Here is a 20082-nt window from a genome sequence, read left to right as displayed (position 1 = left end):
AACACATTCTTTTCTATGTTATATTTAAATATGTCATCAAGAATTATTTTAATTTAATTCCATATTGTACCATTCTTGTACATAGTTTATCCAATATCACCATATGCTTATTAATGCATAGGAATTGCATCATTAAGATGCTTACTTTTAACCAATAAATCATGTTAGGTTACTCACCAGGAGTTCCATATATATTCCATTCATCAATGTATATAAGAATAATATGTACTCGGATCCAAATTTATATAATACAATCATATCGTTCTCGAGAACTTATTATATATGATTTTGGCAATTTAAATCCTTCAAGGATAAACTCCATTATCATAATATTTATCAGATGCATATCATTTCTCTCTTGTATTACCAGATTAAATTGTGTTACATCCACCACTAGAGAATATATCTCCTCATTGTTGTGCCTTAATTATGCCTTACCTTGCATAATTTTAGTTTTCTTATCATGCTTTCGCATTAAAGACTCTTTTATATCCAATATATATTACAACAATTAGTTGTATGGACCACTTGTTCAACTAGCAGATTCGTGAGAGAATTCAGTTCTGAACCATTTGCATCTGTTCATTTTGGCCAATCATTTTAATATCTCATTTATCGGCAGAACTTAGTTCTTGATCCTCAACGTTTTCATTATTTCAAGCGCTATACAAAATTATCAACGACGTCGAATTTTTTTTTCGATTTCATATATATCTAGACATGATATAGTTTATTGAGATCTCTTTTATTTTCAGGTACATGAGGTTCTCTTCTAGAACCATCATGTCTATCGTCTCTTAAAGAGAACATTTCAATTTACCTCGACTTGACCATTTTCATTACTTGCTCCATTTTCGAGGATTTTTATTCTTTGAACCGAATAATCTATCACGCTTCAGGCGTGCCATAGACTCATCACCAATGTATGGTTGTCCTTTCAATAATATTAATTGGAGCACTAGCAGTTGTTATATGTGACTTAGCTACAGTGGCAGACATACCATATATCCAGGGGTAACCCGGGTTACTCCTCAACTTTTGTTGTGTAGTGCAAAATTTATTTACTTTTTACCGTTTTATATATCAGGATACGCATATGCAAAAATTAGGTTACCCCTGAGAAAACATTGTATAAGAAGAGAAAGCGAGAAACACTTCATCGGAATATTTTTCCGGCTATATGTATAGTTGCAGGCTCATGAATGGTAGAGAGATGATAACAACGTAGAAGATGAATATGATTTCTGATGGGGTGTTTTGTATTTTTCGTGCCGTTTAGCGTGCGTGTGGTCGGGTTTTATCCGGGGAATCTCTCAATAGGTGGACCGCTAGGGGCTCCGTCCGTTTGAACTCGTGGCCGTCTCGGGCTACCTTTAGTCAGTGGGGCCCGCATACGGAGTACCCGACGTTACTTAGTTGGCCGTTCAAAAAAAAAGAATAAGTTGATAAAATTTTTGATATGTAATTAAATGAAAATTAATGGATTAAAGATTTTATGCATTTAATGAATTATTATACGTTTTAATAAATGTTAATTAGATGAAAAATGTATTTAAGGGAATTTCATATATGGAATTCAATGTGTATATTTTACAATGGTAACATGTGAAAAAATCATATTGCTTTAATAGCATAGTTAGATGTAATAGGTATTTTTCTTACGGTGGTCTTCAAATTTTCCTTTAAGGGACATGCCAGCCTAACACCCAACACTTTGATACTCAAGGAATGGAGATGATCGAGTAAACTAATAACCCATTAATTAATAAACCAAATGACTATTAATATAAAAGTAAAAAACATACCAAGATAATTAAGTATATTGATATTTTCCATTTATTCTCTCCCTTTTCTTTATTCATAGTACGTGGGCTCCTTAATACGGAGTATTTAATAACACCACCGTAGCACCTTCTATTTTACTTAAATCTTTATTATATCAATCAACTATATAAAACCACCTACATTTTAGCCTTTTAATATTTCTACACAATAAACATATGAATCAACCGTTTCGAGATGCACACCTCTCCATATCCCACACAAATCTCCACATCTACACAAAATAAAACCACTCAACATTTCCAACTTTTAGTCACAAAAGAAATACATATCATCAATATTCTACTCATGAAGAAGAAGCTAAGAATATATGATCCATTTGATTCATTACATGATGATATTATTATATCCATCCTATGCAAACTCAGTTCTACCGCATCTTCACCCTCTGATTTCATCTCTATTCTTCACACGTACGTTTTATTATTATTATTATTATGTTATAGTTTGTAAGAAGTAAGATCTGAATAAAAAAAATGTGTATTGTGTTTTTTTTATTGTTGACAGATGCAAGAGGTTGAATAAGTTAGGGGTTCATCCGTTAGTGTTGTCAAAAGCATGTTCTAAAACGCTTATTGTTAATGCTAAAGGTTGGTGTGAAGAGGCTCACCGGTTTTTGAAACTGTGTGTTAACGCCGGTAACATCGAGGCGTGTTATATTCTCGGAATGGTAAGTATTAATAAATTATTTAGGAATGAGATCGGTACCTGTATACTGAATACCGTACCGATTGAAAATACCGAAACCAAAAACATGAATAATGAGCATTGGTTACCGTGTCGGTACCGTTGAAAATACGGTATTTGGTATTTTCAATCGGTGTCGGTAAAAGTTCTTTTATGTTTTTAGTTTCAGAATTTTCACTCGGTATGGTATTTGGTTATATGATTTTACTCGTTTTTTAGTTATACTAAAAAACGAGTAAAACCATATAGCGTACCGAATGAAAATACCAAAATCGAAAACATAAAAGAACTTTTACCGACACCGATTGAAAATACCGAGTATCGTATTTTCAACGGTAACAGCACGGCAACCAATGCTCGTTATTCATGTTTTTGGTTTCGGTATTTTCAATCGGTATGGTATTTGGTATATGGTTTTACTCATTTTTTAGTGTAGGTACAAAAAAAAACAAGTAAAACCATATAGTGTACCGAATGAAAATACCAAAACCAAAAATATGAATAATGAGTACCGGTAAGATTGAAAATAATGTACTTGGTATATTCGGTCGGTTGCGTACTCGGTATTTTCAATCGGTTTCGGTACTCAGTTTCATGTTTTCGATTTCCGTATTTTCAATCGGTGAGGTACACATTATATTAAATCTCATCCCTGATTAAAATACTGGTAGTCTGGCACCATTGAAAATACCGAAACCGAAAACATAAAAAAAACTCCCTAAAATTAATATATAGTATTATTGTAATTTAAATTTATTGTACAAATAATAATTACTAAACTTCTTATTTTGTAGATCCGATTTTACTGTTTACAAAATCGAGGAAGTGGCGCGTCGTTAATGGCGAAGGCGGCGATTAAGTCACATGCACCGGCGTTGTATTCGCTCGCGTTGATTCAATTCAACGGTAGCGGAGGCTTAAAGAACGATAAGGATCTTCGTGCAGGCGTTGCTCTATGTGCGAGAGCAGCGTGCCTTGGCCATGTGGACGCTCTTCGTGAACTCGCGCATTGTCTCCAAGATGGTTACGGAGTACGGAAGAACGTCCACCAAGGCCGGCGTCTTCTCGTGCAAGCCAATGCACGAGAATTCGCATCCATAATTAATGTTTTAAAAAATAATAATAAAGTTAAACCGTTGGTGTTACCGTTACCGATAATGCATCCGGTGAATAAGTTTATGGTGGAATGGTTCGGGGAAAACCGAGGAAATGAGGGGTTAAGGATGTGTTCTTACGAGGCATGTGGGCGACGCGAGACCCGAATAAGCGAGTTTAGGAGGTGTTCGGGTTGCGGGAAGGTAAACTATTGTTCGCGTGGGTGTCAAGGGTATGACTGGCGGGTACGGCATAAGGGGGAGTGTGGGCCCATGGAGGAGTGGGTGGGCCATGTGGTTGATGACGTGGAGGTGGTAGTTGATGTGAATGGTGAGGATGATCGGACGGTGGAGATTGAAGGAGGTGATGGGATCGAGATCTGATTTGTGTACCGTTTCTACAGTTGGATTTTTTTTTTTTTTTTACTTTTTCAGATTTTTGTAAAGGATTTTAACTTTTGAGACCATATGATTTTACCTTTTTCAGTTTTTTTTTATGTTTCTTGTTTTTTTTTTAAATCCGTAAATACTAATTTAATTGCTAGAAATATTAGGCCGTTCCTAATGGAGAATTTCAGGGCGGCTTTTTGAACCAAAACGTTAAGACCACCCCCCCCCCCCCTTGATATTTTAAGGTGTTTTGGTATTTAAAAATTAACCCAACTTTGTGTACACAAACCTAGATGTACAGGCGTGTGGAGCCACTAGGAAAATCGATCACTAGAGAAGATGTGTGCGTTTTGGAAGTTTTTCCCATATGTAGTGGAAAACATCCAAAACGTCTCCTCTTCATTAGATGGTTTTCCTTGGCCTCGCCCTCCTCTTAGTCAAACATTTTTTTTAAGTTTATTGCAGTATTTAAAATTAGGGACGAACATTTCTGGTAATGATATCGATTGGTACCGGTAATTTTCGAATTTTGCATGAAACACCGAATCAAACCGAACATTTTGACACCGGTACCAAATATTTTCAAATTGCAAGATCGGTACCGATATACCGGTACTATTCTGAGCTCTTCACTATGTAAAGTGCGTGTAATGATAGTATTTTCTGTAGTTCTTTATAAATATTTCATTATTTATTATAATTATAAGATTAAATTGTTTCAGTTATTACAACATGCTAAATTTAATTATTTAATAAGCCTCTTCATTTGAGTAAACTTTAATTTTTTAAGCTAAACTAAATAGAGAAGGTTATATAGACTCAAAATATGTGGAAACCTCAACAATGGAGGAGAGAAGGGCAAATACATACCCGGATTGAGATGTGTTGAGCGACTTAGACATAATTTCTCCGGACTTGCATTTTTCGAATGACACAGCAATGTATAAAAGTTTTTGTAGAGGTATGATAAATGTTATGGACTATTAGGGGGAATGATCATATTTATGCACTTAGTTTACTTTAGCTTCGTTTTCCTTAGAGCTCTATATCTTGGTGTAGATAACTTTTAGAGGTGACTTTAGATACTTCTAAAAGAGTTTATTACATTTTTTATATACGTTGCTATATGTTCTACTTGTACCGGTTATCTGTTACTAATATAGTTATTTCATAAATATATATTTTCTAACTACTACTACTGCTAATACTCTATGTTTAGGTGTTGGTTTTGTTTCATGTAGCTACAATTTATATTACATGGTCCACTTTACTTGACATGTCAAAAGCGGGGTTTTTAGAGCCATAAAATTTAGGAGAAACAACATTTCTATCATTTAGGATAGAAGAAACGTCTATACAAGTAACTTATGCTATGCATGTCATATTACCAGATAGGTAACTCTTTATATAAAGATCATATAAACATGCATTTTGATCATGATATTTAAGATGGTTATGTACATATATGATATATTCAACACTCATATATATTATATACACCTTTTATTTAAACAATGTTTTATTAGGCACACACACCAAAGTTACTAGGGACACACTTTTACTTGAAAAGGTACAAACAGTAATGCTATAATCGTAGTTCGTTCCGTAGATAATTGTTTATATTATTTAAAAAGGAAATAAAAGTTCGTAAACATTTAATACATTTAAGAATTTATTAAAAAAGACAACGTTACATTTATTGCATAAGAGTTTAAAAATCTGACAACGTTACATTTAATAGAAGCTGGTTAACCAATAAAAACGTATAAAAATTTTCTTTTATTTGTTTAAAGTATCCATGTTTTTATTATTTGAAATAGAGTAAGTTGCTGTTTTTGTTTTTGTGGGTGGTTCAAAAACAAGTATTCAATTTCTTCAACTATTTTTTGGGATAGTTTCAGTTACATCAATGGCACATTCAACAAACAAGTTTTCTACTTACTACTTACTGAAAAAAAATGTTTTTTCTTAAAATTTAACTCGAATAATTATATGTAACTAATAGTAGTACAAGAGCTTCTCAACAAAGCAAAACGTATTTGAAGTGGAGCTAAAAAAACTGCTAAAAAACTATGACCTCGATGCTCAAAGTTATGTTTTGAGATGGTAATACTGTGAATAACAAAATAGTGAAAACTTGTCTAAAAAAGAGAAATGCATAACTTCGGAGTAGTATATGATAGAAGTGTATATCAAACCGAAAAAAACAACCCGGGACTGAAAAACTAAACCGAAATAAACAATCTCTTGGAGACCGTGAAGCTTAACATAGTTTATATCTATATTTCTTTTATAAGATCGAGTAGATTAAATTTAAATGGTGTGTAATTTGAAGTTCATGATTTTATCACATACTGTGAAATGCAGATATTATCTTGAAACTCGTCCCCTTATATAATTAATTGTTGCCCAAATGAGATGAGATTACATGATCTCATGTATCACATTTTAAGCAATGTATACAAATGTTTTTTTTTTGTACTTCAATTGTTTAATTATTAAATGAATTCATACTCTACCAAATACCATGAAATAGTTATCCTAACAACTTTATTACATATAACTGCTTGAGTTTTTATTATCCAGAATATCATTTTGATCCACTAAGCCCAGTGCTGTATAACTGTAATTATGAGAGTGGGGCCGTATATTGCCAATAAGCCCAATAATGTAGTTAAGCCATTAATTCAGAAAATTGGCCCAATCATTAAAAATAAGATGAACACACTATGGATTTATCTATAAAATGCTAAAACGTTGAGGCATGGCCGGCTTCGATAGAAGAGCAGGGCGGCCTACGCCCGCCGACATGATTAACCCGCTAGGCCAATTTTTTTTTAATTTATTTTATATTTTGTTATGAAAAGTTATGTATTTTTAACGTGTAAATCCAATTACACAACTCATTTAAGCTTATTTTTATAACAGAGTAAGCTCATGTTATAAATTTAATTGTTAAAACCCAATAAAAAAACTCTGTTAGTTAAGGCTCAATTTTATTTCGCCATCGGCCCCAAAAATTTTAATGATTTATCAGAAAACAATCATGCATTAAGGTTAGTGAAACGTTCATTTAGAGGTGAGAAAAATATCAGGATCTAGATATGAATCTGAATTCACTCTAATCGGTCCCGTTTGGATCTGATCTGTCGGATTATATCGGTTCATGAAACCTATCCAACCGAATTCGATTAGTTCCTACCAATTCGGTTATTTCTCTTCAATGCCTAATTCAATCTGATATGGTTTGGCCCTGATCCTGTTCTGACTTCTATAGATCAAATCAACCGGGTTTTAAAGCCCCAAAATCAGGTTTGTGCATCTCTAGTTTTACCATCTTTCCAAAAAAACGTAACATTAAACTTAAACTGCAACTTTTGAACGAGTCAGGTATTCAGTATTTGACGACGCTGGGTGCAACTACTACATAGGTGTTTATATTGTCGTTTCAAGAAACATGGAGCAACTACATAAATGTATATTACTACAGAATCAAGAAAAGAAGAATTTTTTCTAATAGAAACAAATGTGAACATACATATGGAGAAAATAGTTAAATAATAATAATAACTTAAATTAAAAGCAAAATGAACTTAGTTTTTAGAATGATGAGCTGGACTCTGTATATTTGCATGGAACACAATATATGTTTGATTGTTCCTGATGCAGTGATGCGGTGTGACGATGTGGGGACCAAATGTGAGTCTGTACAAATAGATACAAGGATGAAAAAGAACAAATGAAAAAAACGTATGTTTTCATTGATAAATAATATATATATATATATTTTTTCGATCGGCACATAAAAGTTAAAAATAATTCGTTGTTAAAAAGGTGTTGATCGAGCTTAAGTTACTTAATTAAAAAAAAAGGTATAATGACTTTTATTAATATCAACTATCATCTTTTGGTCACTGCTGGTCCCAACTAACGAATTGGCTGCTGACGGTCCTAAATTTTAACGTATTTGTTTCTAACGGTCCGCGACTAACAGAATCCTACCTCCGTTAGTTTAAGGTCGCCGGGAAAAACGTTTTTGGCTGGAAAACTCACATTTTTTCCCTGAAAATTTAACATTTTTGTCCCAAACATCTTGATAACTTTGTATCGGATCTTTAGGAACCTTTTTCTAGTACAAGCCCCAATTATTAAGGCCGCCGGAACCCTAGAACCATCGTCGGAATCAGTTGATGGTGCTCAAGTGGTGATGGTTGGTTGGTGGTGAGTCAATTGGTGGTGGCGGCGGTGTTTTCCGCAAAAAATTGACTTTTCCGAGCAAAATCGTTTTCCGGCTACCTGAAACTAACGACGTTAGGATCTTGTTAGTTGCGGACCGTTAGGAACAAATATGTTAAAAGTTAGGACCGCCAGCCAATTCGTTAGTTGGGACTGACAGTAACCAAAAGATAATAGTTGAAATTAATAAAAACCAATATTCCTTAAAAAATGGGTCTAATCTACTGTTTATCATGACGTGTAACACATATTTGACAACCCGATCAAGATTTTATTTCGATTTTTTCTATATAATTTTTTAACCATATATATAAATCCAGTAAAACATTTGATGTTGCTGTAAAACAATAATTAAGATCGAATCACGTTGATTCAACGAATACCCGTGATGAACTTCCAAAACCCCAAATCCCACCCAAAGGTCAGGGAAAGTGAAGAGAAAATAATTATTATTAAATTAAAGTCTAATTGTTCATATTACATAAACTGAATATAAAAAGAGTTTCTAATACGGAATGGGCCCAAAAAAAGGCCACGGGCCAAACACAAACCAAAAAATAAAAACATAAAAAATGCTGAAAAAACATTAAAATGCCCATAACTTTATTTAAAAGGCGTTTTTGGGCTTCGGACAGGGGCCAAACCGTCGTTAGCAGTTTGCCACAATGTGCTTCTCGTCTCAAGCTTCGATTTGACTGGTAATAGGCCTGAAACGGAGATTCGTGGGCCAAGTTATGCCCGTTTTCGTGAGCCACCTTTTGTAGCGCGATCTTAGGCCTCAAGAAACACAATAACCCGGTCTTCAATACTTGGGCCCACATCAACATCTAAGATATTATGACTTACTGATTACCATCACCAGTAAAATATTTAAGATACTATGACTTACTGACTACCATCTATAAATAAGAGTACAAACTAGTCTTTCATGTTTCTTGTTTTTGGTCTCATGCACTTTCGTTTATACAGCTACCAGCCATGGTTCATCTTACTCTCAGTCTTCTAAGCGGTGACTTCAAACATCACACTCATCTTCCAATCGGTGAACAACCGCTTTCCAAAATCGCCATTAATAATGCTGTTATTGCTCTCCATAACTCAGCTTCCATTCGCGCTAGCCCTTTCGTTATGGGTTCTAAGGTAAAAAAAAACATTACCTATCGTGTACCAAATTAAATGTTGTAATTAAAACTTTTTAAAGGAACTTAACATAGATTTTTTTTTAATGTTCATTTCATCTACTCTAATATATTTGAATAAGGGCGTGTAACAAAACTCGATATCATATAGCTCTTTTGATGGTTATTGACACTTAATGGGGTTTGTTTTGATAATCAAATGCTTTTAAAGTTTTAACTTTGATTCACATTTTGGGGTTCAACTAGAGTTTGATGTTAAGGAAGTTGTCTCAGTCTTTTTAGTATTTATATCAAAGATGTTACATTTACCTTTCAAAAGTATAATAATGCTTTACCCATTTTGAACAATATGTATATTATTGTCCACTTAATATTCATTCAGTTTATTTTTATCTGATAACTTATGTTATTTCGTATGAATTTGTTGAATACAGAGTTGTATTTAAAACAAATTATTATTCATTTTGTTTTGTATCACAATATATCAAAAACCGATTTTGATCGAACAATAGCAGTACCGGGATTTGTTACTTTGTTAGTGCCGGTACCATGATGAAATGAACCAAACAGATTTCGAATAAACAACATCGGTATTATCGAAAAACGGCACAAGTATGTGTTTTTATGATTTCCTATTGATGTAACACACTTGCCGGTTTCCTTTTGGTCATATCACAACTTTATTTTTTGGGTTTTGCATCACGCAGAGGAATTTAACTAATTTATATAAAACGTGGTTTGAAAACTATTATTTATATTGTTAGTTAATATACTTTGTTCAGCACATGTAAGTCCGTTACTATTGAATGTACAAAATGTTATTAATGAACTTTTACGAGAATAAACAGAAAGTATGTCTTTTTATAGGGCGAGGATACCGAATGGATCGACGTGAACCTTGAGTACCCCGAACCGACTAACGATGACTGGGTTGGAGTTTTTTCACCAGCAATGATCAAGTACCAAATCTTTTTTTTTTTGTAATATTTGCTTCATTATTATTATTTTTTTCTAAACAACTTAATGACTTTTACAGTACATCAGATTGTCACGCTGAAACCGGTAAGTGGCCGGAAGCTCCATACTTATGCACAGCCCCAATAAAGGTATGATGCTATAAATCTCTAAGGCAATTTTAACTTATGGTTTATAATTAGTATTGAATAATAAGTTAATAACTTGAACTATGTTTTGTAACAGTACAAATTTGCAAACCACTCTACTGATGATTATAATGATACTGGAAAAGCTACGCTGAGCTTTCGACTTATTAACCAACGCGCTGACTTCTCCTTTGCGTTATTTACCGGCGGATTGGAAAAAGTAAATTTTATGATATATTAATATAAACAAATGTAACACTCTAGACAAATTAAAAACAAATCCGTGACTTATTTTGTTTATGGATTTATTGCCAAAATTGGTGGCTGTTTCTGACCCGATATCATTTGCATACCCGAAGGCCCCTCTATACCCTCGTCTTGCTCATGGAAAGGCTTGGGACGAGGTACGTTTTTTATTCATCGTTAACTTATGATATAAAAGTTTGAGTTGTATGTTTTTGTTCTTTATCATACGTGTTGAGCTATGCAACTGTCCAGATGACGGTGACATGGACCAGCGGCTACAATATTGATGAAGCCACTCCGGTTGTTGAGTGGGGTTGGAAAAACCAAATGAAAAGGCTTTCTCCTGCGGGGACATTAACCTTTACACGTGGCAGCATGTGTGGTATGGTGTTTTTTTTTTCGGACAAACGTGTGTAATTTTCTAGTGATCAAAGATCCAATAAAAACTTGGCATCTTTGATCAGATGAAAATCACGCACTCTTGTCCACGTGTACCTTTTTATTTTATCTTAATATCGGTGTTTAGGAGTTTTAATAATTAACGGCCTATAGGACCCCCTGCACGTACAATTGGATGGCGTGATCCTGGTTTTATCCACACGAGTTTCTTAAAGGATTTGTGGCCTAATACCATGTATGTGTGTGACTTATTATTCTCTCTCTATATATATATATACACACGCGCGCGCGCACACAATTTTCTCTCTTATTATATATATTATTTTATGAACACATTTTCCAGATACGAATATCAAATGGGGCATCTATTAAAAGACGGATCAACTGTTTGGAGTAAAACATATTCATTCAAATCATCTCCATATCCAGGACAAGACTCGCTACAACGTGTTATAATATTCGGAGACATGGGAACCCGAATTTGGAGTATCCTACTTTCACACAATTCACAGGGTTCAACAAGCAATCGATATTTCACGATCAAGGGTGTAATACTCTTTGGAGTAGCGGTCCTTATATATCGTATTAACAATCGAAATATGGTCGAAAGAAAAAATCTCTATTTGATAGGGCTTCTTCCTATACTTATGAATTCCATTGGACCCAGAAATGATACATTGGAAGAATCCGTTGGGTCTTCCAATATCAATAGGTTGATTGTTTCGCTTTTGGAAGAAGGTTACATTTTACATTTGCAAAGACAAAATTAAAAACTTTTGTTATCTTGGAAATTATTCTAATAAATTTTCAATGAAATAATGTGTGTAGGCCGAACGCGACGGATCAAATGAGTATGCAAATTATCAACCTGGATCCCTGCTTACTACAGACCAATTAATAAACGACCTCGATAACTATGATGTAGTTTTTCATATTGGAGATTTGCCGTATGCGAATGGATTATCTATCACAATGGGATCAATTCACGTCGCAAATTGAACCTATTTCTTCAGTAAAGCCATATATGATTGCAAGGTTTCTTATATGTTAAACATAAACATTTATAATATGTGCAATAGTGCATTTATAGTTAGTTCTAAACGCGTGTTAGTATTATACTCAAAACATAATAATTTAATCTTGTAGTGGCAATCATGAACGCGATTATCCTAATTCAGGATCCTTCTATAACACTCCTGATTCGGGTGGAGAATGCGGTGTGCCCACCGAGACTATGTTCTACGTTCCTGCAGAAAACCGAGCTAAGTTCTGGTAAAAAAAAAAAGAAAACACTTATTTTCTTAAACACTTGATTGATTTAATATATTTTGAACTCAAGTTTTGTGTAATGTTTACAGGTATGCAACAGATTATGGAATGTTTCACTTTTGTATAGTGGATTCAGAGCACGACTGGCGAGAAGGTTCAGAACAATATGCATGGATAGAGAAATGTTTGGCATTGGTCGATAGACAAAAACAACCGTGGCTCATATTTTCTGCTCATCGTGTTCTTGGCTATTCGTCAAACGATTGGTTAGCCAAAGAGGGTGCCTTTGAAGAGCCGATGGGACGAGCCCACTTACAAAAGCTATGGCAAAAATATAGAGTGGACATTGCATTTTTCGGACATGTCCATAACTATGAAAGAACATGTCCTATATATCAGGTGTGTTTGCATGTGTGTATATATGTATTACTCTTTTTTTTTTCACTTTAAATAATGATAAATATTAAAATATTTATCTTTTTTATGGTAGAATCAATGTGTGAACAAGGAAATATCTCATTATTCTGGTACTGTGAACGGGACGATCCATGTTGTGGTTGGTGGTGGAGGGAGCCATTTGTCGGATTTCATCAAGATTAATACATTTTGGAGCTTGTATAAAGATCACGATTATGGATTTGTGAAACTAACGGCGTTTAATCACTCTTCACTATTGTTCGAGTACAAGAAGAGAATTGATGGAGAGGTTTATGACAACTTCACAATCTCGAGGGACTATAGAGATGTATTGGCATGTGTACATGATGGTTGTGAAGCTACCACTTTGGCAACTTAGTAAATGGTTAAAAGAATCTCGGCAACACGACGTTGTGTTTTAACTCGTGTGTATCAAGTAATTGTTGCTGAAAGTTTGTCGAATAAGCGCACGCGTTCTAGGGTTTTTTGTTTTTTTTCCCACTACAAGTTGTTTGTAGAGTTGTTAATGTATGGTTTACACTTGCAAAATAAAGTTTGTAGTTGTTGCTTGTAGTAATAACAATGCCTTTTTTGTTATTAAGTAAATAAACTTCTGTAAATAAAATAACTTATTTTATTAAGTACAGAATGTGACACAGGGTTGTTTAAATTGCTCGCCGCTAGCTCGGAAATTTCTCGAAAATTGCTTGTTCTATTATCTTTCACATCATGATTCAACCAACAGTTTCATATATAAGCGTTATCAAACTGACATATAACACGGCAATTTTTAAACATGCAAAGTTAGTGAACATAATACATTGTATAAGAATTTCGAAATGGCTCTAGGTTGTATATTATAAACTTAACCGGGTTAGGATTACTACAACCTAGTATAGCACGGGATGAATAAATCCAGCATGTTGTAAACAATCAGTTTCTATGAATATTTATATTTTGGATGTCATCGGCCAATAAATCAGTTAATTGGCTAAAACCAGGAATATAGACGTGCACAAATCGGGTTTATTTAAAAACCGGTTTTGAGTTTGGTCAACAAAGTCAAGAATCATGTCAGGTAGGAACCAATTCCAGGTACAGTTGGGGATTGGATCGTATTTAGACCAATTTGGCCGGGGTTTTATCGGTTTTTGGACGCTTCAAGTCTGGGTTTGACCATGTAGAGGTGGAACCAATTTCCTGTTGGGTACGCCAGGTCGGGTCCGGAACCGGGTTTTATGCTCAAGCCTACTGTAATATACCCTATTGGGCTGCTAAATGTAAAACCTAGAGATGTTCAAAACGGTTTGGGACTAGGAACCGGAACCGGTTCCTAACCGGTTCCTATATTCAAAACCCCATTGTAAACCGGTTCCAGGCTCGAACCGGTTAGGGAACCGAACAGGTTCTCCCACCCTCGGACCCCTAACCTATCTAACCGGTTCTTACCGGTTCCTAAACCGGTTCCTGTACTCCAACCGGTTACAGTGTAAATTTTTTTTTTTCGTTTTTCGTTTGCGATTTGGATTCTAAACTACGATTCGTATTTGTATAACATGAAAAATAAAAAAAACAATTAACATAAAATTCATTTTATTTACTTTAAGAAGTTCAAAAAAAAAGGTTACATGTTTTAAAATTTTCAAAAACAAACTAACAAAACATTAAACTTATAAATATAAAGTTGTGACATATTATTTCTAGAAAAGCCTTCTTGTTCGTCGTAATTATTGAGCGGCGACTTCTTCCTCGGAATTACTTGTAGAAATGCCTTCTTGTTCGTCGTGCACTCGAACATCAAGTGGTGTTTCATCTTCGAGAGTGGTTACGTGTTGAATACGATCGATTGAGTCCAAGTGATCCTTTAAGCAAATGCACATCTCCGAATTTAGTCTTGTTCTTCTCACCGATATTACCCTGCCACTAAGAGAAAAAGCGGATTCCGAAGCTACCGTAGAAGCTTGGACGGTTAGTAAATCACGGGCCATGGTGGCAAGAATCGGAAACTCGGTTTCCTTTACCTTCCACCAAGCCAAAACATCAAAAGTGCCATATTCCTCTTCGGATAAACCGATAGAGTAATCATTTGCACTATATCTTCCTAGTTCGCTTCAAGGGGTGTTACCCCTTTGTTTTTTAGCCGTTACGTTGCGAACGGTGTTCATAAGGCTAATTATGGGATCTCGTACTCTAGTAGCACTTGAACTTGATGAAGACCCCCCCGGCATAGGCATGTGTATGTTTGACCCATATTTATTTAAATAAAAATCATACATAAATTTAAAATTCAAGTTAAAATAATTTTTTGCCTCTGTTGAAAAGTTCGGGTCAACTTCATGCATATCTAAGGCTGAAAAAATTTCGTCTATCACACATTCAACCCCCGTAACATTTAACATTGGGTTTAAAGCGGCGGCGCAAGTAAAAACCGGTGGCAATTCAAGAAAGTATTTTTTTTTTAAACTTCATTGGTAATATGATGTTTGAAAACATTGGACTTTTATTTTCAAATTCTTTAAGATTGTTAACCATTAAAAATAACTCCGAAAGAACCAAGGAACTTGTCGGATAATACGTTCCCGATAGTTTCGTAGTTGATGTTTTAAAAACTTCAAGAAAAGTCGATAAGTCATTGATAATTTCCCATTTCTCATTTGAAAAGGGGATTGCCAAATCATTCTCGGCAAGACTAGAATGAAACATTTGTAAAGTTTCTCTTTGTTCCAAAGCACTTTGAAACATTATGCAAGTGGAATTCCATCGATGAGGTACATCCCAATTAGCTCCCAAAGCTTTTCTTCCCGTATCTTTACAAAATTTTCTATATTCCATTTGTCTTTTTTTACTTTTCTTAAAAACTTCATGTATCATTAGTATAAAATCGTTTATAACCGATGTAACCTCATCCGAAGCAAGTCCGTCTTGCATGATTAAATTAATGATATGTGCAACACACCTTGAGTGAAAAAATACACCATTGCAAATCGGCGTATATTTTAATTTTAATTTATCAACCGCCGATGTATTATTCGACGCGTTATCAAATGCCATTGAAAATATTTTATTTTCTAGTTTATAAGTTTTTATAACATAATCTAAAATTTCAAACAAATTATCTCCCGTATGTGGATACTCAAAGAGTTCGAAAGCAATGGTGCGTTTCATCATTTCCCACGATGACGGGTCTACCCAATGAGCGGTGACACAAAAATAAGATTCGGGTAGACCATGTGGAGCCGACCAAACATCACTAGTTAAGTTTATTCCCGTATTTATATTTTCAAAATATGCAATTAGTACCTCTTTGGCCTTCTTCCACAATTTTAAACAATAACGTTTAAGAGTATGACGACTTACGTGAGTGTATTGTGGTTGAAGCGTATCTCGAATCATGGCGGTTAAGCGAGGGTTGTCGAAGTGGCTAAACGGCAAAGCTTCTTGAATCACAAACTTCGCCATACGATCTTGAACTCGATCAATTTGGTATGTAAATATTCCGCCTTCACTATCCATTTGCGTTTGTTGCGAATCGACGTTCTTTTTCAACGCCTTGCAATACGGTTTTTCGATGTGTTTCTTCAAATTTGAATTCGAAAGTGGGTTTAAATAAACCCCACAAAACTTGCACCGAGCCTTCAATGAATGGTCACTCAATTCAACCAAATCCCAATTGCACCAAATCTCTTGATTACGATTATGAGGTACAATACGAACGAAACTTGGTTCGGCGTTGGAACCTTGACCAACCGATGATTGTGAGGCAGCCATAACAACAAATATGAATATAGAAGAAGAGAAAACAAGAGATTAGAGAACTCAAAACGTTGTAATAACGTTTTTTTGTATTTTTTTGCGTTCGGGTTTGCGTTTTGAGTGTTGTGATGAACCCATGACACCAAATACCTATTTATACTAATAGTGGGGTGCTTGGGGGAGCCAAAAAACGCCTATTTTTGACCCCAACGGTCAAAAAAGGCCAAAAAAACGATTTCTAACGGCTATACTCGATCCAACGGCTAGAACCGGTTAGGAACCGGTTCCGGATGGAACCGGTTAGGAACCGGTTTCGGTTCGGTTCCGGTTCCTACCCGCCCCCACTCAGAAATGCAAGAACCGGTCACGGATCATCGGGTTGAATCAGATAGGGTCCGGTTCCTACAAAAAACGGGTAGGAACCGGTTCGGGTCCAGTTCGGGTCCACCGGTTCGGTTCCAGGAACCGGTTTTTTTGATCATCTCTAGTAAAACCTAATAGGCCCGAGTTAAAGTGGCTCCAGGCCTGTTACACTTGGTGGGCTCCAGTGGGAATAGAAAGCAATCAAGATTCAAGCATTGTGGCCAGATGGGCCGCTGAAGCCAGCCTATGAAAAACTGCATCAATTTGGGTTTGGGTAGGGTTGGGTTGGGTTGTTCACAAGCCGAGCCCAACCGAGCGAAGGCTTGCTCGTATACACCGAACCGAACCGAACCGAGTGGCTGAAATTCAAACCGAGCGAAAATGGAAAGTAGCCAAAATTGAATCGAGCATTTTTCGATCTACCATCAAGCGATTTTCAAGCATTGTTTTTTTCATTTTCATTCTAAAAAAAATAAAATAAGAAACAAGTTTGAAGGTTGTAAATAAATATATTTGGTAAACAAATTAGTAATTTTTAGACATGTACATACGTGAAATAGGTTGTAAAGTTTTTAGAAGGAAGAAGTTTGAAGTGAGATATAATGAACATGCAAATAAACTTTTAGTATTCTGAAAACTTGAATCGAACTAATGAAACTATAAAATTGACGAAATAGGAAAAAATTTAAAGAGTTTAAAAAATTGTATGCTTATTTATTATGTGTGAAGTCTATATATTTATATATATATGTTCACATATAATTATATATAAAATAACTAAAAATATTCGAGCTGAACCAAACCAAGCAGACCTTTGCTCGTTTCTTGGCTCGTTTACAAACCGAACCGGGCAGAGTGGCTCGTTTACAATCGAGCGAAAAAACAAACGAATATTTTTTGAGCGAGCGACGAACAAGTTTGAGTAGCGAGCTGTTTTGGTCCACAGTTTGATGATATGATTTATCTTGTTGTGCCCCCAAGTATCATTTTCATCAGGCAAGGCATATTGGCATGCATGCACTCACTGCCATCAACTTTATCAACAGGTAGAGGTCCCCATTTCTCGCCAGGCCCTATCAATCTTTTAATCAATCATGTGACTCTGAGACGCGGAAAGAGGATCAATCGTTTTAGAGGCCTAAAGTGAAAAAAAAAATAATCCAAGGCCTTCTGTTTAAAAAAATGGGTTTGTACATCGAAAACCGTTTGAAAAATTAGACAGTTCAATGAGACTTCTAAATCTAATAATATTAAGAAAATATCTATAAATGGGACTTCAATGAGAATTCTCAAATCATGCATCTTTACAAAACAATATCTTGTTCCATCACCAACTAAGTCTTTGCACATGAACAATTTCTTGATTATAAATAACCCAAATGTTGCACATGTTAATGTCAGACTCATGGGTGATGATGTCTACTATAATATTGTTATATAGCTTGTAAACAAGTTTATCTTTAGTTTTTAGATAGATGAAACATGTACAATAAAAAAACACATCTTTGATTGTTTGTGGACCAATGAAAACGGGGTTTAGTACCCAACAAATTTTAATTATTTTTTAAATCGTAAATTTCATTAAAATAACTAGCGATACTCTAGGAACTAAATTATTGGGTTATGATGACCTTTTGGGTTAACATTAGGAGACTAGGGATGGAAGACCCGTTTAATTTTCTTGATCCTTAACATTATTCACCCTAATCTTGTTCAGTGTAATTGTAATCTTGTACCGAGCTTATTAAGATATCTGGTTACAGCCCATTGATGTAGGCCGTCTTGACCAAACCACGTTAAATTGTCGTGTTCATATTGCTTTTATTTTCTTTTCGTTAGCATGATATTTGTTTGTGGACTAGTGTGTTAATTACGTTACTCCACTTAATAACACAAACAACTCAAAAGGTTACAAAACAAAAAGTACATCAATCTATTCATCAATATTTTCAGAGGAGATTGGTTTTTGACCACATGGGATTCCTGCCTATAGTGGTTACCAGAAAGATGATTTTTTTTAACTAGAGGTAGGTACAAGGATGAAAAAAACAAACGTTTGTCTTCTTCAAGATATTGTCACAGTTTAGTCATCATAATTTTCTTTACGTCTTTGAACTGATTATATACTTTAGTCAATCAATAAACAAACAAAATATGATCTAGCTAGACCATTAGTATGTGCAGTGGGGGTTATAAAATGAGACAACTTGCGTCATGGGATGTCCAATCAACAAATGATATTTTTTGTTTAAGGGTGTGTTGTAACCCCATAATATATATATATATATATATATATATATATATATATATATATATATATATATATATATATATATATATATAATTGTAATCGTAAATATAGATATAAATAGTGATAAAACTATACTCAAATAACAGTAACATGCAAAAACATTTATAAAAAACGTTAGTTTTCAAAAGTTCCTTCAAGTTCTTAAATAATTTAAGGGTTCTGTAATGACACTCATCCTATATATATATATATATATATATATATATATATATATCTATCTATCTATCTCACACAAAAACTTATAATAACATTAATAATAAAAACCAACACACAACATGCGACAAAAACTACCCGCCCCCTTCCCTCTGTCGCCCCATTTATCGCATGGGGGCGGTGTTCCACCCCTTTATCGTCCCTCATCGCCCAGCTTTGTCGTCTACTACGCACAGCCTTAGGGATAAATATATTATGAAGAGATATTATTAAAAAGATACTGTATTTGGTTTATGTATCTAAATTAGAGTTTGTATAGGGTTATATATGTAGCCTGGTTTAACATCAATTGATTTCTTGTTTTTCATACGAACCAAATTGTAGTGTAAAAGATGACATAGTAAAATATTCTTTTGGTTTTGGTAGTAGAGCAAATATATATCAGCTGGGTAGGTTGGATTTGAAATATCTAAACGTGGTTTGTAAAGTCATATATTTTTGATTGAGTGGATAAAAAGATTTACATTTGTTGCCTTATAATTGAAGGGTGATGTTTTTTAATGTGTCCATGTGGGCCCAATGTTGAAAAATTTGCTAGATGATGTACACGTAACACGTATTTCCTTTGTATTATTATTTTTATCTGAAAAAAATTGAAAGCACGAGTAAAAAATTAAAAA

At 34.6% G+C, this 20082-nt stretch overlaps 1 protein-coding gene and 1 pseudogene across 1 annotated transcript; both read left to right on the top strand.

Annotated features, from left to right (window-relative positions):
- The first annotated feature begins 1999 nt into the window (after nucleotides 1–1999).
- On the top strand, nucleotides 2000–4065 carry LOC143595712 (F-box protein At5g50450-like). Its single transcript, XM_077074662.1, has 3 exons — nucleotides 2000–2255; nucleotides 2350–2512; nucleotides 3324–4065. The coding sequence occupies exons 1-3, from the start codon at nucleotides 2020–2022 to the stop codon at nucleotides 4005–4007; spliced, it is 1083 nt and encodes a 360-aa protein (XP_076930777.1). The 5' UTR covers nucleotides 2000–2019; the 3' UTR covers nucleotides 4008–4065.
- Nucleotides 4066–7621: 3556 nt separating this feature from the next.
- LOC143595710 (nucleotide pyrophosphatase/phosphodiesterase-like) lies at nucleotides 7622–13209 on the top strand (annotated as a pseudogene).
- The last annotated feature ends 6873 nt before the right edge of the window (nucleotides 13210–20082 follow it).

Source organism: Bidens hawaiensis, unplaced genomic scaffold, assembly GCF_021521415.1.
Source record: "Bidens hawaiensis isolate Kalapana, Puna unplaced genomic scaffold, B.hawaiensis_p1.1 tig00045483_1, whole genome shotgun sequence".
Lineage (NCBI taxonomy): Eukaryota > Viridiplantae > Streptophyta > Magnoliopsida > Asterales > Asteraceae > Bidens > Bidens hawaiensis.
This window is presented reverse-complemented; position numbering and strand designations above follow the sequence as displayed.